Source organism: Rhea pennata, chromosome 14 (assembly GCF_028389875.1).
Source record: "Rhea pennata isolate bPtePen1 chromosome 14, bPtePen1.pri, whole genome shotgun sequence".
NCBI lineage: Eukaryota > Metazoa > Chordata > Aves > Rheiformes > Rheidae > Rhea > Rhea pennata.
This window is the reverse complement of record NC_084676.1, coordinates 19,057,126-19,083,269: the sequence shown is the minus strand read 5'-3', so window position 1 is coordinate 19,083,269 and position 26,144 is coordinate 19,057,126. Positions and strand designations below refer to the sequence as shown.

Below are 26,144 nucleotides of genomic sequence, written 5' to 3'. Positions count from 1 at the left end.
TGATGTTGTAAAATCACGTGTTGTCAGCACACCTCAGTCGTAAGCATAAAGATCCTGGGTAATGCTATATTGCCCAAGCAGAAACTGCTAGTCATGCCAACTCACTGCCAGTCAAAATATTTGTAAGAGTAGTAATAATAAATATTCAAAATGAAAAAAACAATGTTAAATTATTAAGGAAGAGAATTGTTAAGGAAGGAGAGCATCTCTAGGTGGATAGAGCTGCACTCCATAAAGCTTAGCTTCTTCATTAGTGACATTGTGTTCACAAGCAAGGTACTGTCTCTGTTTCTCCTAGGTAACACTACATACTCTTTCAGCCCTGAGCTGGGTCACCATCCCCTGCTTTTCTTCATCATCTCCATCAAACTCACATGACTTGGGAAGGATGAAAAATACCCAAGAAGGGGCAGTGGTAGATCCTGGGAATTTAAGCAATCTCCCAGAAGCTGTAACAAGCTCGCCAGCTCCCTAGGTGACCACGTTAACAGCAAACTCTGGTATCTTATATTTGAATTATGGATACTATTTTTTTAGTTGCTTGCTGTGTCCTCCCTCTTAGTCAAAGTCTGTGTATTCCATCATAGCTAACATCATTCTTCCTGATGGTTATTTCCCTCCTCTGTCCCTTTTCCAATGCATAACTCTTCATTTCCTTTCATGTTCATCTTTCTTTTTGATACATACAGCCTTGGTTGAGTGCATTCACTGGCAAAAATAATGCTCTCCTCTTGTTAGCCCCAGACTACAACATATACATGCCAATACTTGTATTCCATTTTTGTGATACAGATGCTACACACATTCAGCTGTCGGAAGCCCAAGCTGACAAATTCAGCAAACAGCTGGCTGAGGCTGCTGAAGTTCACACTGAACACGTTGGCTTTGCAGAGTAGCTGAATTTCGCTCACAGGCAGTAAGCACATTCGAGAGCTCTCAGTTTCTATGCATCCAAGTACGGAAGTTAATGCTAGCCTTGCTTGCTGCCATGGTATGCAGAGGGGTGCGCTTAGGAGTACATAACGAGCACAAGCATAATGTTAATTTGCATACTTCACCAGTGTGGTTTTCCTCCTCCACTTACAAACTGAAAAGATCACTGAAATTATAAGACTATTATTTTTGCTAGGTAAATACTCATTCCATAATTAAATAATGCACTATCAGAGACGAAGAACTTGTTTCAGAAAACTGTCATTAGCTTGGGCAATTGGAATTCTCTGTCAAATTTTTCCATTCCATAATTATTGTATATTTATTAGAGGAAAGAATGAGTGGAGAGGTGATGCAGGAACCATTTCAGAAGTATTTGAACTGTTGTCAATTGTGCAGAATGAGAGAGAAGGAAAAGTTTGCCAGCTTGACAGAGATGTCTTTCCTTCACAGAAGCATTGGCCCAGTGCTTTGAGATGCTGCACAGGAAGTTTTGATTCTCATTTTACCACCAAAAATAGTCACATGAAAACCTGACAGAACTTCCTAAGAAGAATGCATTTGTTTCATTCAGAGATAGCATCTGCCAGGGCACCAGAGCTATAACACAAATTAAAGTCTTGACAGCATAATAGTATTAAATCTTCTTGTTTTGTGTCGCAGCTCTTTTCTAGATGAAAGTCCCTCAACCTACCTTTCCATAGTTTTCCCTTTCTCTACTGAATATAATTATACTCCATTAAAAATGGTATCTATTTTAGGGGAAAATCATTCATTTTTCTAGTAGTTCCAAAAAATATTATTGGTATAGACACTAGCATTCTCATATTTTGGCAGTGTCCAATGGAGAGAGTCAGATAGATATAGCCAAATCTGGCAGGAATTAGTCATGTGTAGATAATATACCCAATAAAGAATTTCAACAGTAAAGGTGTGTACATTACAGTAGCCTTGAGATAGGGCTGACTTCTTCCAAAACGAGTTCTTCTGGTTTTATGCAACTATTTAATACACTTTTGTGTTCAAGAAAATAACTCTTGCTCTTACAGTATACTGTGAAACCAGTATAGCAGGAGCCAACATGGGATGGTGAACAGCTCCTGGGGCCGTGTCACTGAATGCAAATACTTGCCTTTGTTCATCTGCTTTAAATGTAAATGCTTTCCACATATCATCCAGAAGGAAAAAAAAATCTTTTCAAGAAGGTAGCCTGTGATACAAAAAAGCAGTAACAAAGTGCCTCCATAATGTCGCTTTTCATCTACTGCATTTCTGTACCCTCTTTGTCCAGAAGGATTCTGCAGTGCTCAATGGCTTGCAGGCACAAAGATCATTTCACTTGCCCTGAAAAGCAGCTACGTCTAAGATGACAACAGAACCACTGTATTGGACAACGAAGTTTCCAGGTGAGGGAGCGACTAACCATTTATCCACTTGAAACGACCAATATATATTTTTAAAGTAGGAAAGCCGCCAGCAAAGTGTAGCTTACTGCCAAGTGAAACCATATGTGTAATAGATGCCAGCAGTCTGGTTATAATACCTACCTATGTATCCAAATCACTTGTAGTCTTCTTTTTATGATGAGCTTATGAATTGTACTTTTTTGTTTTTGTAATTAAAGGGTGGAACAGATGGCGAAGACTTGATGAGCTTCATCCATTAAATTCACCTAGAGAATGTTTCCACATTATAATTTAACATAATAGGATTTTACTTCAGTGAAATAAAACTATAGAGTCTAGTGTTTGGGAATGTTTACTATACAAGAAGCTTCACTGTTAAAAGATTTCACTGAGTCATGTTCTGAGTCTCTGCCAAATACCAGTCATATGACCAGCCCAGTTAAAAAGGGTGTTTCTTGATGCCAGTAAATTTCATATGCCACTCTAAAGTGAACCCTTCTTCAACTATTGCACCTGTGGATTTTATGTAACACCAAAGGAAGACAATGCCATCTGACTGCATGTATTTAAAAAGTAAACAGCGCAGATATTAAGAAGTGTGAGCCAGCTGGTCAGTCTAGTATTAAGAAGAGTGTAACAAAAGAGGTTGGGCTTGACATGATTTTGAAAGCAGAGTTAAAGGAGACAATCCAAACCAAACACTGATACTGATAAAAATCAACATTTTGTCAGTTCCAAGAATCAAGATCCTTCTCTTTGGATGCCAAACGATTTCCAAAGTTCAGTGAACAAGCTTTCTATCTTCCAAATATTGCAGCTGAGATGGGGGTTTCAATTTCTATGGTTAAAACAGGGAGAGAAACTCTGAAAGCAGAAGCATTTATTTTGTAAGCAGCAATGGAACACTGCTTTAGATTTTTCTATGGCTTTTTCTATATGCCAGGAAATATTTTATACTTAAGTATAAATATTTGAGTGAAACTTGTCTGAGCTGCATTTTGGGAATCCTGTGTCTTCTGAAATTTTTTGATCCACGGGAAGTTACAGCAAACTTCTTGTACTACTGCTTCTTTAGCAAATCCCATCTGTAGATGCATAATACTCGTCGCACATGCAGCTACACTGTGGTTAGCAATCAACCCATTGTCTTCTGCGTACAAAGGCTATTCCTCTCGTAATCAAACACTGAGGCAGGGATGAAATCATTGTGGAAAATAGTACTAGAAGGAACACAAAGACTCACAATGGGCCAAAGAGTCTCTGCTGCAACCCTTACTCCAATTAAAAGACACTACAGATTAACTTGTCTCAATGACTACTGAAGAAGGAAATTAAAAGGACAAGCAGACATACCATAGAAAGTTTAAATTACACTTCCCTTCAGTGTAATCTGAAATCACTGTTATGCTGTGTGGAAATAATTGAGAGGTCAGAGAGGATTATGTGGACATTTAAGTTTCATTCTGGCTTAAGTGTGTTTAGCTCCAGTGATATCAACAAAATTGTTTCCATCTTCAGTAATGCTTCATTTGCTTGTAGGACTCATGAAAGAATAAATTTATTAGCTACACATATTTATCATGTCCTATTGAAATCTCATTTTTTTCAACATTTCCAGCATTCAAACACTGCTACATTATTTCAGACATAATGAACCTTCTCTACATAGTGTATGGAAATGAAAAATAGGATGGTTAATAGTTTCAGAATGTAACACATTTCACCTCTGTCAGAACAAACTAGAACATTGCTTTAATGGCAGTGGGTTGTCAGGAGATACGATAGTCTGTCTACATCTTCCACTACATGAAATTAGAAAAATTGCTCCCTTTCCCCCATTTTTCTTTGTCAGGAAAGGAAAACTGTATCTATGCTTAGCCTATAAACTCTCAGTGGAAGTCTCTTGTTGTTTCTCACTTCTCTGCTTTACTTCCTAGCCTATACTTCCTCCCCTCAAAAAGACAGGGGCTTCTTTTTTGGAAAAGCATCCACACAGATAAAATGAAGACTACGGTATTACTAAATAGAGTTTCTCCTTTGGCATCAGACGCTCTTCAAATTGCAATAAAAAGCATTCTATGCGATAATTAGCAGCTGTATACAAGTGACTCAAGGGAAGATTACAGTTCTGAATTTTGAGAGGATGTTCTGTGTCTGATGTAATTTTGTATCATCACAGTCTGCATAAGCTGTCTATGCAACAGAACAAAGAAGAGAATTAACCAATGAGTCCAAAATACTTATGCTAGGAAAATAACTATTTTGTTTCAACAGCTATTCCAGCCTATTCTTTCTCCATTAAATTAGAAGAGTGCTGTTGAAAAGCAGTTAGGACAACTTTTACTGTCAGAAATTCACCCTCCTACAACCAACCTGAAACGAAATGCATTTGCAACACTTCAGAATAATGGTTGATATACTTTGTCCAACACAAATAGTGTCTTATACCTAAAATCATTTTTTTATTTGCAAAATTTCTGTAGTTGAGCAACTCTATTTAAAAATAAGTATCTGTGTATTCGTATGTGCAATGAAAGCCATGAAAGCAGGTAGCAAAGAGCAAAAACATCAGAGTTGCATGACTGGTCTGTGCACACAGTGCTGTGATCTGTAACATGCCCCTACAGCTGCAATAATAAAACTGTAATAGGTATTTCTGAATAGGGTAGTAATTTCCATATTACTGAGAGAGGCATTATTTCTTTACATTGTCCTCCTGCAGGAGGTCCTGCTTGTATTGTGATTCTAATTTCAGTGGTGTTATATCTGTTAGCTCTGCAGAGTGGAGGGAGACATACAGCATATACAGAAAAAAAATCATTTCTTGGGGGGCAAAGTTTTTAACAGCAGAGATTACTTTATTATCAGGTCTTTTCTGACTATCCTTTTAAAACCTTGTAGATGAACAAACTTAGCACATTTCTAAAAGAGATCAAATACAAAAAATAAGAGACACACAAAGAGTTTCCTTTATGAGAAAAACATTAAATCTTAAAACCAACTCTGGTATAGTGTTTTCCAACAGTAGGTCTCAGTGGGCTTTGCCAAAGTCAATACCACTTCACAGACGGGGAATCTGAAGTGTACAGTATTAGTATCATTTACCCAAATCACCTTGGCCAGCAGCACAGCAAGGATGGAACACAGTCCAGATGTCTCTCAGGCTAGTGCCAGATCAAGTCACTTTAAATAGTAAAATATTTTCTATTTATTCTTGCAGCAATTGCTTTCTCCTTTTCACACCACTTGTTGAGCCTCCTAGATAACATTTTTCTTTCTGAGATCTTCCAGGTATGCACCTCTGTCTTCTGAGTTGATATGCTGTGAATGAAATCTACTTTACTTGGTTGTAACTCTAGCCCTTAGCCCATGTAAGCTTTTTCTGAATTTGATGAAATTAAGCCCTCAGCTCCCTACTTATTTCCAGTCCTCAAAATAATTTTTTTAGATAAGATTGTATAGAAAAAGGCATTAGGAGAGGTAGAGGAAGAGATTTTTTAAAATAGTTTAGCATCCGAATCTCAGTGTAATTTCTTATGATTGTCCTGATCTTTGAGTACCTGACATGGAGACGTACTAGTTTAGTGCTGGTAAGGAAAAGCCATGTGTAGATTACACTTTATAAATTCTTAAACACAAATTTATTGCATATTCTGGTTGGTTGGTAACTGTTGGTTACACCCAGGTGATGTCAGTACAGGTTTATCTATAGTAAATCTGCTTCTTTTCAGAGGGCCAGTGTTGCTTTTTCACACCCTCATGTGTGCACTATGTATAATGAAGTTTAGATAACCCATTAAAACGTCTGCTACAGTAAGTATATGTCTGTCAGCACTTTATTACAGCTCTAAGAGCATGAGCATCACTCCTGCGTAACATGTTGGCAGCAAATCACAGGCCAGACAGCAAAACTGAATGAACCACAATATTCTTATTAAACCTAAACATAAGAATACTGGATATTGTAGAAACAATTAAAATTACTACCATATCACACTCATGGAATTTCTTTTCCTTTGCTTTACATACTGAACAGACCAAAGTCATTGCACATGGTTTTAGTCTGTAAAGCCAGGGCTGCAGGTTCATGCACATGCCTTTTGGTAGCAGTCCTGGACTGAGCAGCCCCTACTTTCCCTCTGCTGCTATAGCTCTTTCCTTCCCAGGGTGCTGTCTCTGTTGTTCCTCCACCTCTTTGTGAGACTGCTGTGCAGGGAGGTGATCCAGGTTTAAAGTAACCATTTTTGGTCAGGTTATTTTAGTCAAGATTGAGTCCTTGACTGGGCTCACTGTGCAACCACGTGCAGTTATGCCATCACAGCTCAGGGACAGATGTGGGACTGGAAACAAACAACATTACCCTGGGTGGCTTCAGCTGCCACTGTTGCCAAAAGAAACATTGATTACGCTGTACCAAATACTTGTTTTGAAAAATTTTTAAATAATATTTCAGAACACTTGTAGATGAATGTTTACTATGTAGGATAAAAGGCTATTACTAAAGCTAAAAATGGCTTCTAATTATGCAGAATAAAGAGCCTCTAATAGAGGTCTAATAGACCCTCTAAAGTCTAAATGTAAGGTGGTACAGTGAATATATAAATACTAAAAGTATTTAATATTAAATAAATAATACTAATGTACTAATGATCCTGTTTGTCAAGCTATAGTCTACAATTATTGTTTAAGAGTAAAGAAGTTTAATGGGTAATGGTGGACCACTACTTCCATCATTTCCTCACATCACTGTAAAAATACACTGAAAGTAGTATTTGGCTAAAATGTCCCTTCTAACTTTTTCACATGTGGTTTATTTATTATTAATGGTGCTGTAAAACTTAAAAAAACAGAAGTAGTTGTGAAATTATGCCCTGTAAAAACCTGTTGCTTAAAGTTTCATATATAAGAAAATGTCTTTTGTTCAAACTGCATTTATGGATTATTTTCTCTACCTGGCAACTGGTTTCCCTTAAAATGATAAAATGTTAAGACTTGAACTGAAAATAATCATCTTGACTGTTCCAATTCAAGAAATCTCCATGAGCCTTTTTTTTCTTAAACTGAGCATTACTCCAAGTGTAAATCCACTTAACAACAGCTGACTCCACAGTCACAAATGGTTTCTGAGCAATCTTCATTCACTTTATTTTCAGAAACTGTGACACAGTGTTGATTAGAACAGTCAATCTAGCATTATTTTAACATATTTATAACACAGTGGGTGATTATCTGCAAGAGAAATAAATAACAACCTTTGGAAAGGTTGAGCTAATTAATTGTTACTCACATCATTTTGGATGAGTTGAGGATGCAATACTGATGATATGTTAATACTATGCATACCTGCAGGAAAAAGCCAGAAAGCCTGGTCTTGCTTTTTATTGTGAAAGTATAAATTTTGTCTATATTCATACATATATCTTTAGTGTAAATTTCCCCTTCCAGAGAATATATTTGTCTAAGGATTAAAAGAATGTTTAGATATTATTGTAAAAGGTGGCCAGCTAGAAGTGGCCACTAATTAGACAAGAAATACCTATAAAATCAGATGCTTAAGAGTTAATATAAGTATGTATTTTTAAGTAAATATCAGTTGTTCCATGATCAACATGTCGAAACTATTCCTGTGGAGTGCATAAAAAACACAGCAAACTTGTAAAATCCAATACATCATTAAACAACCATATTGACTTCTCAAAGATTAAGAAAAGAACAAAGATTTTACTCTACAAAGATTCTTCAGTTTCACATGCTGGTACATTGCTTATTCCAGGAAAGACTGCTTGAGTTTATTTTGTGTGTTTTTTCCATAGTCTGAAAATCAATTTGAGAAAAAAAAGTTAGCTGATAGACTTTTACATCTTCTAACAATTGTATAAACCATCATATATTTTTTCACTAATGTGCTCATTTACCTCTTGTTTTTCTTGACATTGATCAACATTGAGTAAAGAAGGTATTTTAGATACTTCAGAATTCTTTGCCTCCCTCTTCAGCATTTTTACCTGTTTAGCTTTCACAAAGAAATACATAATTATTTCTAGACTTTGTCTTTTTTCTACATTCTCCTGTTATCTTCAAATTCTGTACCTAAATGGATTGATTCGGAGACAATACTGAACTATTTTAGAGGTTTTTCAGTTAAAAAAATACTAATTCTTCAAATTTCATCCTACCTTTCACGTATATACAAGAAATATTCCTGAAGCCTAAAAACGCATACATGATTTTTATCCTGTCTAATCTGAAGCATATTTTTTCCTAAGAATTTTCCACAAAGCTATTTATTGGTTATTTAGGTTTTAGTTCAAAATAATACTTCTCTGCTAGAACTGGCTTCTGATTTGTGCACCTGCAAAGCCAATTTGAATTCCTTACCTTCCATTCCTTTCAGCTCCTTTTGCTGTGATGTTATCAGCAGTTCTGGGAAGCGGACATCTTTTTTCTCAGTTTTTGAAATACCACATTTCTTTTGGTTCACACTGACTGTTTGATCAATCTGAGCAGTTTGTTCATATGCTGCAACCTTCTCTGACTGAATCTAAATGAAAAATCATAGTATATCTGAAGAGGTGTGTGGTGTGCCTGTTACTTACTGCTTTCCCACTGTACTTTTAAAGATTCCTGTCAGCTAAGCATAGTAAAATATATTAAAAATTCAGATGTCAGTGGGGGCCCTAGACCCACTGTTTTGTAGCACTAAACAGAGAGCTCTCTTACACCATAAATTAACAGCACTGAGAGAAACTCCAAATTGTTAGATACTTCACAAATCTTAAAAAGTTCTGTCATAACTGGTTCCTCAGGGTGCAGATAGCTATACAAGGATGGAGGTACTACTTACCCTGTATTGGTCATCTTATTTTTTGAAGCAAACAATTGTAAAAACCAGAGAAGAAAGGTCTTCAGGAAAAGACCTGAGAGCATGCTCTTGCCAAAAAGTGAAGCTAAAAGCAGCTAAAAGTGTACTATCACTCAAAAAAAGTGAGGAAAGATTTGTTCTGTATGTAATTCCAGTAAAGTCCAGGCTGAAAATCCAACAGCTTTACTGGGCTACAGTTTCATTCTTCGTGGACCAAACATGGTACAATTGTCACCACCAATAGAAAAGCTCCAAGGATCATTATGCCTCTACTTAAATAAGCCAGCCTGGTACATTTCAAAACTTGCAAATACATGTCAATCAAAATAAGAAAACAAAGAAAATACACATACTTGAGGCACAGACTCTTCTTCCTCTTTGGTGCTGGTTCCTATCTGTACCACTGATTGCCAAGGACTTGTTTTCTTTGTTTTTTCAGATGCCCTATGATAAACAGATGCAACTATGATATGCATAGCTGGGCCATTCAAGAGTGAGAAGTAGGAGTTATATAACTCCCCTCACAATAATAAATGTTGTTGGAGGCGTGTATTTGGAATTTGAACATAGATGTGTGCTTCAAATAATGCTCTTTAATGGTAGCAGTTTGCATTTAAAATAGCGTGTATCATGTGAAAATTAATGTTGTAGCTTTTGAACAACATGCCAGTGAGCACTTCAGAAAAAAAAGAACCATATTTACATGTGAGAAGCAGAATTAAAAAGGACTGTAATAACATCAGGAAAGACAATATCATAGTGATCAGGGTTCATAATGCGGCTTTTGCCTACAAATCTATCTGAGTTCAGAAAAGGTAACTTTCTGCAAAAACAGTATTTTAGAACCAAAGCATAGCCTAACATGGTTTTCATTTTTCACTCTTGATTTATTCAACAAGTCTAAAATAACTCAGTTATGCCAAGACCAGCCATCCCAGTAGGGAGCATGTCTACATTAAAAAGGAGGCAGCATGGACTGCATCAGATTATTTTTGCCAAAGCTAGTAACGCAACCTTAACAATGGATAAAATCCTAGCAAAATGCAAACAGTATTAATTCAGTGAAATAAACTTGGTAAGTCCATATTTCTTTTAATTTTTTAAAAGTTAAAACAACTACTGTCTCATTTAGAGATAAGCCCAAAAGACACTAACCTTGTATTAGAAATTGGAAAGTGTGAACTGAAGTTTGCAGCAGTAAGGTTCCCACAGATTGGATTGATGGGTGGCATTGCTGAACAAATCGGCGTCGACAGAAAATCCTCTGTCATGGTGAGGAGATCACTGCTAGCCATTACAGAGGCAGCCATATCAGAGAGGTTAGGATTTGCCTCTTCAGGAAAACCAAGCCGTGAAAAAACAGCCTGCTGAATAACTGTGTCTTCCTGAATAGTTTTTTCCATCTCTGGGATTGCTTTTTTCCTACCTTTCACTTTGGCAATTTTTACTTTTAGATTCCTTGATTTTTTGTCCTTTCTGAGATCCTAGAACAAATACTATGTCAAAATAGATATACACTCTAAATTAGATATTGTTTTGTATTTTCATGCTTTCATTTGTACAGGAGGCCAAGTATTCTTCCAAGAGAAACACTGAGCTCAGTACAAGTTCAGTGTTTAGCATCTCAAAATTGGACATTACCATCATTTGTTTATTATTATTATTACTATTATTCTTTCCTGCTATCACAGAACATTTCTTAGAATTGTAAGTGAGCTTTTTTGACCATTTTTTAAATTCCACCCTTGTGTAATTACATCAAATACACTGAGACAACAAAACTACTGTAACATGTCTTCATATTATTGTGCCAATTCAGGAAAATGAACTTGAAAATTTGGCTGCAGCACGTCAAAAGAGAACTCCACTTCCATCTCAGAATTAAGAACAAAAATACACGTGTCAAACGAGCGGTTTAATAAGAAACGTTGATTTCCTTTTCCCTGACCTTTTCCCTTTGGGAGCTGAGGTTACTAGGCAATGGTGTACCAGTGCAGACTGGGTACTATCCTGGGACACTGCAAACAAGCGACACTCCCACGTCTCTAAACCCAAGGCCTGACATTCTGTTAGGACGGTTCTGTTCCTAATTCTGTTACAATTGCATTCTCCTTGTCTCCAGTCTTGGTTTTTGCCATCAGGGGTATAGCAGTTGAAAGTCGGACTGAAGAGTAGAGGCCAAATGAACCATACATACGTAGGATAGGGGACTGCTGACAAGCCAGCTGCCCTTCCACATGGAAAATGAACTTTTATTTCTTATAATTCACAAAACACTATCTATTCCACTCATCAACAAATTTCATGCTCCCCAAACAAGCTTCTTTCAGGTGGAGAAACTGGCTAGGAAAGTATGCTACTCCTGCCATCACCAGGAAGGCAGAAGGAATAAGTCAGGAGTAAGAGTCAGCTCCCACCCCCAATGTTTTTCAAAAGAGAAACCTTCACACAGCCTATTGGTGGCTTCCACCCTTCCAGAGCTCCTCTAAACGTTTGCTTTTTTTTCCTTCTCCAGGCCCTAGGATTGTTATTTTCCTCTCAACCCCTGCTTGGCCCTAGGGAAGGGAAGGACAGGAAAAAATCCACTCCCTTGCTGCAGTGTCCAAAGGAAAGTGGGACATTAACTTCTGGTAAAAATGTAAAGAAAAGCAAGCTCAGAAAATGCTTGTGTACGCCAAGCTTATGGAGACCTGGGAAAGATGAAATAACAATGCAGCATGTACTGCTGATTTGAACATTATCTTCTAACATTGCTCTTGCAGCCTGAAATGAAAGGATCTATCCATATTCAGAAAGTACAGTTAAGGGAAAATAGATCTAAGAACTCTTTAAAGGGGCATCTTATCTTAAAAACTGCAGTGCTGTTTGAGTATAATTTCCTGTGATAATTAAGATGTCTACAATCAAAAGCAACTAGACAAAAATAATAATCTTGAATGTCTAACAGCGCTTCCTGTACAATCAACTCTTCAGTTAGTTATTTTGCAGAATACATAAAGAAAGAATATATTACATAAAAAATTTAGAGGTAGTATGATTAAAAAAAACCTGAAACCTCAAAACATGTTACAGCATTCACAGTTAATACTTAAAGGAAGGGACTTTATGTCTGGAAACTGAACGGATTTCTGGTAGGGGTTTAAGACACTGTTTTTCCCCTGAAATTGTTAGTATGATGCTCTATTACTTTTCCACTGTGGACACTGGAATTATCCAGAATTACTGTGACTGAAATTATGAAATACATAACAAGAATGGCTTGGTGCGGACCAAGCACTGATCTGCACCATCACAGCACTGACTGCTTTGTTCTCAAGCTCTTCCAGAACATGGCTTGCTTCTCTGTATAGCATCAGTGCTGCCACTTACTCATTTATGGTATTTTTGAGCACTACACATCATCAATTTCTCCGGTAACTGGTCCTTGAACTTCCCATAAACAGGTGAAAATATAGAACCTGTATCATTGAGAAAGTGCCACAGTTCTGGTGCTACAACAACACAGTAACAATTTGCAGATCACCAAAAAATGTTCCATAACCCCTAGGAGGAAGATTCTTTTACTAATGCAAGTGTTTTTTGTGCTGGTGTTTAAACCACCTATAAGATACAAGCAGTGTGAAATGGTGTATGTGGACTAGCCATCAGGAAAAGTAGGAAAGTAGCAATATAACAAATAAGTCTTTGAAATTTGCTCCTTCATGTATTTTTCCCCACTGTATTTATTCTAACTACAGATACACTGTCTCTTATTCAGCAGTTTTAAACATATAATCCAGTCATTTTACTAGAAAAATGTGTAAGCATGAGCTTGATTCCACTCCACCTTTGTTAACTTCATTCTGTTTGATTTTAGAAATAATCATCTCCCAAAATAGATCAGGCAACACAAGTTTTACAATGCAGTGACACTGATTTGATTGAACTGCATGAACACATAATAGTTAATCTAATAATACTGTGTTGTAATTAAGATGAAAATTTTATGCAACAATAAACATTTTAAGAAAACCAATGCTCACCTTCCTAAATACTGGGCCATTCAGACAGGCATTAATACGAGCACTTCTTTTTTCCTCTTTTAGTAGTCCTACATCTTTGCTATTCTCTCTGAGTTTTAAAAGAGAATTTAATTTTGCTTCTTGTAAGAATTTGGCTTTCAGTTCTGGTAAGAATCTGGTAAGAAAAAGGGAAATCATCTTTTAAGTTATATTTAATAAAAATTTCTCTTAAAATAATCTGTCAGCATTGAACTAAATCCATTATTTAATAACTCAGAGTGCCAGATACCTCATGAGTTGTTCCAAGTATAATGCCAAGCCTATGTGTTAAAAATAGAGCTTGTCAATAAACAACATATCTAGCACACAACTGATGCTTGGCTATTAAAAGAGATTTAAAAAAAAATGTTTTTAAACTTACAAGTACTCTGTTCCTTACAAAAAAATGATTTAATAATGCAAATTTTATTCAGAGGAGATGTTTCAGTTTTGATGTTGACAAATTATGGACTGTTTCACTTATCTCTAAAGAGCAAGGAAGCTTTCTGATATAAACAAAATGCCTTTGAAGTTTGATCAATTCACTGAATGACTAGCTACCTTCTAATGTTTTTATGCTTCAGTTCTCTTTAACTAAATATTTGACAGAATGTCAAATGAAGCCTAAAAGAAGGAATTTCTCAAAAAAATAGTCTGTGTACAGTGATTTTATACTGCATTTAATATAGCCATTGTTCTAATTAGTACTTTAATATTTCCAACTATAAAACATCATATTGTGCTAAGGATACACTTGATTTTTATAGTTTGAATTTTGAGTGCTACAAGACAACTTTGAAAAGTGTGGCTATCAGAATAAAAAATATGAAAAACTACAAGCCACACTTCTCTTATTGATCAAAAATTAGGAAAAGGAAACATTTAACCTGCAAAAGCTTGCTTATCCTTTGCAGTAAAAAATGTCCACATAAACACTATGTCCATATAAAAGACACCTATACATACTAACAGACACTTGTGTTGGCAATTACAGCTTCTGAACATGGCCTGGAATTTCTGAAGATGAAAGCAAGCGTACAATAATACATCTTTGTTAGAAATGGTTGCTGTACAGACTGATGAAAGAAATCCATGTATTTCGAAGGGCTCTATAGCCACACCTACTGGCTAACAAGCTGAACACAAGAGTGAGGTTCAGATGAAGCTAATAGTAATTTTTAGACAAATCACCCCAAAACCATGTTTAATATCGTATCATCCTATAATGCCCCAAACATGTTAAGAATAATAATGTTAAATAAATATTTTTAAAGTATTTTACAAAGTGCTCTTTGGAAGGTCTTTTTATTATTATTTAAACTTTTTTTGTGTGGTAAAGTCAAGCATTCAACAAATTAAACACCAGAAATAATGTTTCTGAGGAACTCTAATCTATTGTCCTCTCTCTATTCACTATAAGATGATTGCGTAATATATGCTGTTTTGACTTAGGTGTTTTATTCAGAGCATGGACAGCCTCTATCTGGGTGGCAGCACAAGGTTTATCTTCATTAGTCAGAGTGTGATCCTATGCCTTAATTTTCCCTCACTCTGCAAACTGTTACTCTGCAAACAGATATTGCTAAGCAATACTTATCAATGGAGTGCGCACATTCTTCACAAGCATTAGTGAATATATCACTAGTGAACGCAGCAGTTGGAAAAGCAACAAGTGCAATTATTACCATTTTCACGAAAAGCAGCAGAAACACACAGTGCTGCTGTAAACAGGGTTTGTTAATTTTGTGCGCCCACTTGATGCATCTAGGACATGAGCTTCTCAAATACATAGCACTGTACCAGACTTGGGTTTTTAATTGCTCATCTTATTGACTCCAGTTCTATTTCGGAGTTCTCAGCACTTGTGGAAGTTTGCTCAATAACCTCAATTCTAGAAACCAGAAAAATGAGACAGACCATGCAAGAAAACTTTTACTGAAGTAACCTGTTCAGTTTTTGCAGGAACTGTAAGGGTTAGACTCCTGTTCTTCAGGATAACATACACAGATCAAAAGTTACAAGCAAATTTCAACATTGTATTTTTCTCTAGCCCTTTGCTTTTAAAAGTGCATATAAGTGCATACACTTGACTGGATGGAATTCTTCAGGAAATACACAGTTTGAAAAAGATATTTTGAGTATAAAGTTTCATACGAAACATTTATAAAGTATGGCAGAAACTAGAAACAGGAGAATTATAAAAAGAAGCGTTGGGCAACCTTAATAAGAGTGGGGCTGAAAGCTCTCTCTAATTTTATGGTACCAGTGTTCCAGCTGAATGTATAGCTAAATATATACTTCTACATGAAACCCTTCTAGATTTTCTGATTTTTTTTAAAATGACAGCTTTGCTGTAATAGGAAGAGTTGCATATAACAAAAATGTAACAATTATTATATTTAAACTACTATTTTTACAAGTTCATATGTGATACTTTACCAGAAATATCTCAAATTGTTACCAAAAAAAAAAAATCCCACATTTTCATTGTGCCTAAGACTTTGTTGGCAATTATTGTTCACATGACCTAAACAACATTTGCAGAGATAATATTAGAAGCAAAGGACCAGAAACTGTGCTGTTCCACTGTAGAGAGAGAACATCCACTATGAAATTTATGCTTCTTGAGCATCAGGCCTAACATGGTGAAGAGCTGGTCAGTGTCTCTGAATCAACTCTTGTGTGCATGGGAGAACATAAAACAAACATTTTGTGGGTGATCTTAGAGAACTTCAAAATTTATAAAACCTCTTCTGGGAACCTTTTGGGACATACATGTCCCCATGAATACCTCTACTTGGCCGGTTTTTGTTAACAGAATAGTAGGGGTCAAATCCTGCATTATTCTACACATTATATCTGAAGAATATAAACAGTCTTACTGCACAGGTACTTAATAAAACACAAATTTTTCATGAACAACTGGAGTAGCTTGGATTCTTTATGACAGTGAGGATTAAAAAAGAAACCATTTGTTTTAAAAATTCAAAAAAATCTTTTAAAAAGTTACACTTATATGCCTGTTTATCATGCATTTCCTTATTACAACTCCTTCAAAAAAGTCTAAATTCTGATATTATAGCTTCTTATATTCTAGTGACTAATAAAATGCTTACTTTTCAATAAATCCATCCCTAGTAAAATAGTCATGCCTCAGCAAATCTGAACAAGAGATTCTATCATCAGGGTTTATTTGTAAACAAGCCTGTAAAACATCAGGAAGATTACTTTAGAAGAAAGTATCTCATAAAGACAGATAGTATGCTACAATATAAGCAATATTGTGTATTACCAGTAATAAATCAACATCAGTTTGCATTTTACAGAGGATACTAGTACATTAGTGTGTGCATAATTACAAGTTCATATGTATTCATTTCCAAACTTCGTGTCGTTACACTATAAAGAACCTTTCCATCTGACAGTATCACAACTTCTGCCCTCAAATTATCTCTTAATTTTTCTTTTGTCATTGCACCTATTTTGGTAACATCTAGGATGTCTGGATCCTATTCTATTTGCTATGTAATCTAGTTCTTTTTTTTTTTTTTTCCCTCCTTTTTGGCTCATCTTACTGAATTTGAGGGAGGGTGGAAGGTGAATTATTTTAGCTCCCAATTCTAGGGTAGGTAAGGGCCCTAGAGTTTTCTCTAAATTATACTGGAGAGATTATTCCCTATAGGAGCACTCTGATGGCTGAGGACTGTTCCAAAATACTCTTCTAATTTGTTAGATAGGGGTTATGAATGGAATATCAAAGTAGCCATGGCAACTATACATTGACCTAGGATTCTGTGAACTCCCACACCGCCCCTTTTTTCTCAGTGTCTGTCCCTACATCTTTATTTCCAAATTGCATTTAACTCTCCTCTTTTGAATATTCTGTTCCTTTTCTGGGACTCGTGTGTGCTACCCTGTCCCATAAACTTCATATTATTCATATGCACAGAGCCTGAAGTTCTTACAGCCTTGTAAGTTTTGAGCATGAAATAGGAAACATACAAGAGAAAGTTACCCTAAAGTTATCAACTTAGATCTTTTTGCTATTTAGGAAAACATGGCATCTATGACTACAGACTCCCCTTCCAACACACGAAGGCCTCTCTGGGAGTATTGAAGACACAGTTTTGCAACTAGCAGAGAAGTCACCTAACAGTTCACATGGATTTAGATACCTTGCCATCGGTGTTTCTAGATCTTATGGTACTATATCCACTCTATATCACATTCATAAATTTCTTTTTTCCATAATTGAGAGACACTGCCTAACTTTAAGACTGCCTGTCTTTAGCTTCTGAACTTAAAGGTCCACATGAAAAGGGTAGGATCCCTATACCAATAGAAACAGAGGTTATTCCATAAGCAATTTAAAACATCTGATTAATTACTGCCTGATTAGGGTGATCTGAAGCATTTTCTCAGAGTCCCTAGCATCTCTCCATTGACTCTTCAGATGAAGAACAGTCTTCTAACTTAAACAGATAAATCAATGTCTGAAAAAGATAGGTTAATACCCTTTTAAATGCATAGGAAGTTATCAACTTCCTTTATTAAAAAATACATCCTAATTCTGAAATTCCATCTCTCAATTTCCATTCTTTGCTTCCAGCTACCACAGCTGGATGATGATGGCCAGTTCTGAGGAGGGCCAGTTTATAAAGTTCCTTTATGCATTCTCTGTGTGATTTCTCTTAAGCACAGGATATCTAAAAGAAATCCAAACAAACCCAGTAAGACAAACCAGTTTATAAAATAAATCCTCCTGGAATCAAAGTAATATCATGGATAAACTATTTTCCCGTTCTTCTCTCATATGCTTCCATTCAAAGCTACATTTCATCTAAGTAATAAACCTAGTTGTCATAATTTAACACCTTTATCACACAGTCAACTCAGCAGCTGCAAAATCAATGACTTATTGTGAGAGATTTAAACAAATTTATCACTATAACTGTGAGAGAGTTGCAAAGACTTAAGAGTTAGAGAGAAAAAGAAGGAATAAAACTGTAACACTGCCCACTTCAACTTGTGCAGTCACTTCAACTTGTGCAGTCATCCATTTTGTTAATGTTGCAATTTAGCCACTGAAGGAAATCTTGGCAGCTAGTCCTTCATTTTCCCAGTCCCCAATGAATGAATGAGATCCTTCATTTCTCTGAAAGCAACAGTATTTTCTATTGCCAAAGAAAGACTTATTAGCTAGAAACCCTGCTAAGTGAAAGCTTCCCTGGTCTTTACTGAACAAAGTACTTCACAGTTTTTGTTCAAATTTTCATGATGTTAATAGATTACTAGAAATGCCTGGCATCACCACTACCATTATGGATTTGTAAAGAAGCTTTCCACTTGTCGTTTATTTTAAGGCTTAATGAACAAGTTCTCTATATGAAAGAATACATTTTAGGTATGCTGTCAGAGAGAGACAGAATAAACTCTGAGAAAGAAAATATATCACAATTAGGTTATTCCTCCTCCATCTGCTCTCTCTCAAATCTCAGATGACAGGAAATGGACCAATTACTGGAGTTCTGATTTTTCTTAATGGAAAAGGTGAAACCTAAGTCCATTCCTCTTCTCATGCTTCAGGAAACAAGATTCAATGGTTGAACAGAACACAAACCTGTTTAGAAAGTCATTGTTGTCTGCAACTATATTTCAGTGAACATAGTAATTATAACATTAATGAATTTAAATTAGCTTAAATGCTTACAAAAACGGGACTGACACTTGTTCTCCAGAATCTCCTCAGCACTTTTGAGAATCCTAACTTTTCTAATTATCAGTTTCTGATGGTCCTCATTCTTGATGTGTGGACATTTCCAATTAAAATGACTGAACTACTCATATGAGTTAAAGAGCATAACTGAATAGAGATTCCAATAGGAAATACCAGATAGCAGATCAATTAGCAGAATACACAAAGAGAAATTCACATATTCAACTGCACTGATAGGAAAAAACATATTTAATTTTGACAAATTAAACTATTTTTTTCAAACTTAGTAGAAGTATTGAAATATTAACTCATCTTAAGTGCTTTTGGATGTATGTACTTCTCAAATCCTAAACATTGCTCTCCACTGAAGTGCCAGCCTAACAGAATGAAATTCACTCTACAAAACAGGAAGGACTACTGCAAATCCTAGGATAACTCTTCTCTGGAGTGATGTTCAGGGATAGCAGCTGGGTAGAGAAGCTGCACCCCAGAACAGATTTCTGTTCCAGATGTAGATAGGCTAACATGGATTGCAATGACCACATGTTAGATAGAGAGTCCTTCATCTTGTCAGTGAGGACACCAATTATACACAATGGCAAGTAATAATAATTATCAAGTCTGATACTCAGGCCTCCTCTAACATACATGAACCATATCTGCCAGCAAGGCAGTGAGCTGGGGATACTTTTTCCTTGCATTTTTAGGATGCTGGACTTCAGGAAGCACCATCCCTGAGAAAACTGGACTTCTTATAAAAATACTCTGAAGATGAGGTGTCAAACTGCCTGAAAAAAAGTACATTATGAACAGATAATAAATTAGATGGTTAAAACAGATACAAAGATTATACACCGCAATCTTACTCTATTATTTGCATGGAGATGGCTAAAACATACAAAAAAAAAAAAAATCTCTCATCAAAAAGCCTGTACTTTTCAAGGCTGAAATATATTCAGCCACAAAACATGGTTGTATTTCTCTCTGTAACTTCCTCTTTCAAAGAAAAAAAGTCTGTATAAAAGCAGGTCCTTCTAGCTGACTCATACTGCACTATAAACTATATTTGAGGTTTAAGAAAAAGAAATAATGCCAGTTTATGAAAAAGATATGTACTTCTGTGTTTGTAGTTCATATTACCAAAAAACTACTGTAATGTACTATTATTATTAATCAGTACCTAACAATATGACTGAGAACATACAGAACGGAAATACCACTTTCTTTACAATTCCAAATCTCCTCCATAGAATTCCTTAATATTAGATGGACAAAACCAAAATTTTTGTTGCTTCAAGTTTAGATCTCTGTGCAAGAGATAAAAAGAAATCCTACATGCTCTCTTTAAACCCTCAGCCAACATAGTTATTATTATAACTTTATTATATTTTTTTCATAAAAATAGAAAAATATTGCTCATATAGTACTATTTGTACATTAATTAGGATACTTAAATGTTAACATGTCTCAGACATTGCAAAGCAAAACAACCTCAGTCAGTCTCTACTAAATTATTTTCAATGATTGATTTTGTTGTAAGATATCTTGTTGCCTATGTCTAAGAAACATTTAAAATAGTGCTGTGGTGACACTAATTGTGCAAAGAATCTACATTAGCACAGTTTCAGTGTCACACTGAGACCCACCCATGCAATTACAGGCCAACAGCTAATAACTGCCTGTCTACATTTCCAATTTAATTGTTATTTATAAGTAGCTAGTATAAGCATTTTGATAAAGTACAGAAATAAGAAATTTGTCTTTATCTGTACACATTCAATATTTCTTAAAGTAATTCACTATGTTATTTAGATAACAGCAATCAGTTTTGGAGGTATCAAGGTGTTCAATAACCCACAGGTTAAGCTTACATACAGACAAATGAAACTAACTTTTAAATGCAGCAATAAAATTGAAAAGACAATTTAGTATGAATAGTAACATCTTGCTAACTCCTGACTACCCTTTGTCCACATATTCTTTGTCACTCTAATATGGCACATGTGCTAAAAATTCTGCTTGGAAAATGACAGCTTTCCTAAGTGAAGAGTTTTTTCATAAAAGTGATTATCTGTCTTACCAGCAGAACTATATTAAAAAAAACATAATTGTTTACTTAATAATCCTGACCCTTCCATAAGCTACACAGGAATCTACATTCACAGATTACACAACAATCAAATTAATATTATGTATAAAAACGTTTCCTTAAATATTGCCTGATTTATGCAACAGTAATACTCACCTACTTTAGTTACAATTTTATGAAGTAAATCTAGGTCAGAACTGCTACGTAAATAGGGATTTCCAGTCGCCATCTCAATCATCATGCAACCTAGAGCCCAGATGTCAACAGGTCTATGATCAGAAAAGGAATAAGGTTCTCAGCAACAAGGAGATTAAAATGAAGAGAAGTGAAATTTAAAAGAAATAGTTAGAAAAAAAACAGTATTTCTAAAATAATAAATATTTTAAAATACAAAATAAAATATTTTAGTGAGAATTACACACTTGGAAAAAATCCTAACACTTCCAAGTGACTATTTGTCAACCATGTATGCTACATCTCAGAAAGCGTAAACCTTTTATAAATTTTACAGTATCTTCTATTATACAGTTCTTTATAGCTTTCTGATAACCCTTATTAGATAAGAATCACAGGGGTACAGCAACAACAGCCACTTATATAGATATGTAAAATCATCTGCAGGGCAAGCAGGCACAGGTTGACTAGCAATGGCATTTATCAGTCCTCATTTTCTGTTTCCCCAGAATGTAGCTGCCCAGATGTCCCCACACAGATACAGCTTTACAGACTCTATGTACTCTGACCAGTTCCCTAACAACTTGAAAAGGACTGCAGCTGGTAAAAAAAAAAAAAAAAAAACAAAAAAAAAAAAAAAAGAGAGAGAGAGAGAGAGGGCTAATCCAATGTATTCCTTGGAAAATCTGCATCCCTCTGCCCCACTGGTTGCTCTACCTATTACCTGCATACAAATACATTCCATTCTCTAATTTGATAATTTTTTTTTTACAACCACAAGATAAATAAGTATGGTAATTATGAACTTACATTGCTAGAATACAGTGTACTATCAGTACAGCCTTAGTAAAACAAACAAGACTGCTACAAAAATATGCCTTTAATTCATATAACTGTAATGGAATGTATTATGAATTAAACATTCCCTTAATTAGGATGAAACATTAAATTTTAAAAAATTCTTGTGTTTTAGTTCATATGGTTATCCTAAGTCAGAGGAAAAAATAAAAGAAAGAAAAAGCCTGCGCAGATGAAAGTTGATGACAATTTTAGTAGAATAACATTTTAAAGCAGGGGTACTCAGTTACCTTCTGCTGAAATCCACGTGGCAGCCTTTGCCTAACAGGGTGCTGCCTCCAGCTCTGCCTCTACAATATTTACTTGCAATGCAGTTCAGGTTAGTTTGCTATTTGACTAGCTTTAAAAAATTACCATCTTCTAGAGACTTAGGAAAATTATGAATAATTTGTTTGATCTATACAGTATAGCATTGTATTTAAACTTTTCATGGTATCACTATCTGGAGCCAGAGTGTAATGGTATCCATCTTAGACCTTATATATAGACACATTGCAGACATCATTTTTATTTAGATTTTATATGATTATTTTCCCTTTTTTAAAAAATGTTATATGCAAAAGTCCATACGATAAGAATACTTCTCCTATACCAAATGAATAACAGGCACTGAACAGCAAAACAAAACAAAACCCCACGTACTTTCCATATGTCCGATCTTTTAAAACCAGTTCAGGAGCCCTGTACCATCGTGTAGCCACATAATCTGTATAAACATCACCAGGGGTAGCTAATGTTCGAGCAAAACCAAAATCACAAAGTTTAGTGATTCCACTCTGTGATACCAAAATATTCTCAGGCTTGATATCACGATGTATGACCTGAAGGAAACAAACAAATCAATTTAATAAGAAGCAGGTTCTGTTTCTTATTGTTCTGTACAAAAGAGGGGAAAAAAAGCTGGAAAAAAAAAACAAACCCTACTTCATAATTGATCCTGGAAGGCACAGAGTGCCCTAATTTTCCAAAGTCATCCATGTGCTGACACTACTGCAAATAGCAACTGCTTAATGTAGGTGATGAGAGAAGGTGAATAGGATTTCTGCACAATACCCTACTTCTCCACAGCATGACAGAACAACAGTGGTTAAGAGAAAAGAGATAGCACAAAGAAAAAGGACAAGGTGTGAGCAGGGAAGGATAAGCAAGCTTCTGTGAAACACTACACCACCAGGGAAGAAAGTTAAAAAGGTAGTTGATTAACTGAGAATAATAAAATAGACTGGATCAAAAATTAAAGTACTAAGCATATTTAGCTTTTCAGAATTTCAGAGATGGATTCAAATACTACAGAACCCAAACATTACACTGATCATCTAGTCAGTTGTCTCTTTACTATGTTGTTTCAATTCTGCTGATCATTTCAAGCCAACAGGAAGTACTTGAACTACTCTAAAGAAACAAAACTTTTTTTCTCAGCAAAGAATTAATACTGTCGATATCTGTATGACAAAGCACTGCAAAAATAAGAAGTGTGATCTGAAAGTTATAATACCATTTTACATTCAGTCTTTCAAGCAAGTACTTACATTATTGTTGTGGAGATACTCAACTGCTCGTAGTATCTGGAAGAGGTATTTTTTAAGTCTTTTGTTATCCAATCCACGGCAATAATGCTGGAGCTCATCTAAAATTGTATGATCAACAAATTCAAACACCAAGTGAATTCTTTTTTTCTGTCTAAATACGTCAATCAGGTTGACCATATTCTCATGATGAAATTGCTGTTGGTAAGAGAGGAAAAGCACTTTCTACCATGGCTTTTTATTTCAATTTGGACAGGCTTTATCTTTAGAAATGCATCACAAGAACTATCCTTTACTTAAAGATTAACATTATTTTGAAAATATGCTACAAGTCTGTTTCTTTTCCTTCAGCCTTCCTCCAATATCTCAACATACTTGCCAATTCATTGTTGACAATACATCTCCAGGGTCTGAACTAGTACCTTCTAGTAACTATAACTGGCTAGATTTTACGAAAACAATCATATCAAACAGAAATTAAGAAACACATAAACACTGTTTCTTTGATGGCACAATATCCAGAAAGCTTTTTCTTCAGTTTTGTGCAAGACTAATAATGCTGAGCCAAAAACTGCTATCACCTTCAGGAATGTAAAACAGAAATACAGCACTGAAATGAGCAGCTGCTCTCATCAGCTTAAAATACAAACAAAAAAAACCACACTTGTGTGCACTTTATTTATATTACTAAATCATAGATAAGAGTAACGTATTAGAAGAATCACATTGAAAACATGTACCATTTCAGAATCAGGTCAATCTGCTACTTGTTTTTATATTACTATCTATCTACTACTTGTTTTTACATTACTATCTGTTGATATTTTAAAGTAGATTAATTAACTCAATACAATTATCTGTCTTTAATAACTATTACTAAAATAAAAAGAAGCCTACGTCATCAGTGGTATCAAGTCTCACTAATGCCACTGAGGTTTATGAAATTAGATCACATTTAGAGCTAGGGCCTCTACTTACACTAACTCGAAGAGAAGTTGAAGCACCATTATGGCAAAATGTGCCATTATGCCTAATTAAAAATTGATAACAACTAAATTTTTTAAAAGTGTCCCATTACCACAAAGAGCAGAAGTTGGGCTGAATACATATTATAAAACTGAGAATCAACATTTTTAATCCCGTAATTTGACTATGAATTTTTGTTCCTAGTTTGATACTTTGCAGAAGCTCAATACAACCAGGACAGGCTAATGTTAGAGCTAGGAGAAAGTCCAACATGACCTACGTCTATACTAAAATTTTTGCAGAGCTTCATAGACATAGGTCTAGACTCTGATATTACCACTGAGTTCTGAAGGAAAATATCCCCACTGCAGCACTGCAGTGCTACAATATATTTGTAAGGAAATATTTGTAGATAATCCCTCTTCTGTTTACAGATAACACAGAACTGGTACAATAAATACACCACCCCTTTTGTGGCCAATGTGCATTGAGCATCCTGGGAAGAGAGCCAAAGCAAAGTGATGTAATCCACAGCTGAAAAAAAGGCCACCTGGGGAACTCAGAGCAGCATGCAATTTAAACAGCAAAAGTGAGCTTTGAATTAAAGAAGCACAAATGTAGTCCTTCAGCCTTTTCTGATTTCTCTCTTAAGTGGCCTGATGTAGATGGGGATCTATCTCACAGAGAACACGCATATCTTACTTAAGGACACACTGTAAGTCAGTGCCCAAGTGCAACAAGCAACCAGATATCAAACAAGTTACAAATTTTGTATTGAGCATGTAGATCATTTACAAATATAAACTAGTAGGAAAAGCCAGCATGTTTCATGCTTTGTTTAAATTCTGGTGTCTTCAGTTAAATTGCCATGGATTACCAGGGACAGGAGAGCACACGTTTTTCCAGTATTCACATAAACTGCATTAAAAGGTTCATCTACCAGACTTCGCACTTTTCTAAAGTACACACATTAAGTAATAACACCACAAAAAGTCAAAACAGTTAAAAATCCCCTGCAACTCACATATATTTTTCCACTATTTAAACACAATTTTTTCTCAACATCTCAGAACTTTGTCTTCAAATTTGATTTACTTTAGATACTCGTTTTAATTTGGAAGCAAATTATTTCAGAAACGAAAAATTGAATTTTTCATGCTATTTTGTACATGAAGCAGCCTACAAGCAACTACATACTCTGCTAATGATGCAGCTTTGATTTTCAAGCCATTTCCCATTTGTTTCACTTAATTAAAGAAACAAACCTGCAGAAACTTCACTTCTCTCATTGCAGTTTTGTTGCGTTTTCCTGATTTCTCATACAATATTTTAATGGCCACTGTCTGTCCCGTGTCCTTGTGTCTGCACTTCACTACTGTTCCGTAACTTCCCTCTCCCACTTTGTCAAGGATCTCATACGTCTCCATCTTCACTAGTTGTTTCTCCACAGAAAGACAAAAGCTTGAATTAATTAGAGGTACACACAATTCCTTAACCGTGTATGTATAGACAATGCTTCAAGAGGAGTAACTCCTGAGGACAGCAATAGTTTCCTTTTCCTAAACATTTCTGCA

The 26,144-nt window shown here is 35.4% G+C and overlaps 1 protein-coding gene across 1 annotated transcript; it reads right to left on the bottom strand.

Moving 5' to 3' along the window:
- Positions 1-8,084: 8,084 nt before the first annotated feature.
- Positions 8,085-25,997, bottom strand: CDKL3 (cyclin dependent kinase like 3). The gene is made up of 13 exons (XM_062587730.1): positions 25,836-25,997; positions 23,608-23,802; positions 22,721-22,899; positions 21,203-21,315; positions 19,606-19,745; positions 16,358-16,446; positions 13,224-13,377; positions 10,628-10,685; positions 10,357-10,534; positions 9,555-9,645; positions 8,718-8,880; positions 8,255-8,352; positions 8,085-8,153 (listed from the first exon to the last, which is right to left on the bottom strand). The coding sequence occupies exons 1-13, from the start codon at positions 25,995-25,997 to the stop codon at positions 8,085-8,087; spliced, it is 1,689 nt and encodes a 562-aa protein (XP_062443714.1).
- Positions 25,998-26,144: the final 147 nt, after the last annotated feature.

What these genes read in the sequence shown, in the direction of transcription:
- CDKL3 (XM_062587730.1), bottom strand. Translation starts at nt 25,997, where the DNA reads ATGGAGACGTATGAGATCCTTGACAAAGTGGGAGAGGGAAGTTACGGA. An exon ending in TAAAATTGTAACTAAAGTAG is followed by an intron (nt 19,746 to 21,202) that starts GTGAGTATTACT and finishes ACTTTTTTTCAG; the next exon opens with GCAGTTTGACACCTCATCTT. An exon ending in TGCTGGCAGATATGGTTCAT is followed by an intron (nt 16,447 to 19,605) that starts GTATGTTAGAGG and finishes GATGTTTTACAG; the next exon opens with GCTTGTTTACAAATAAACCC.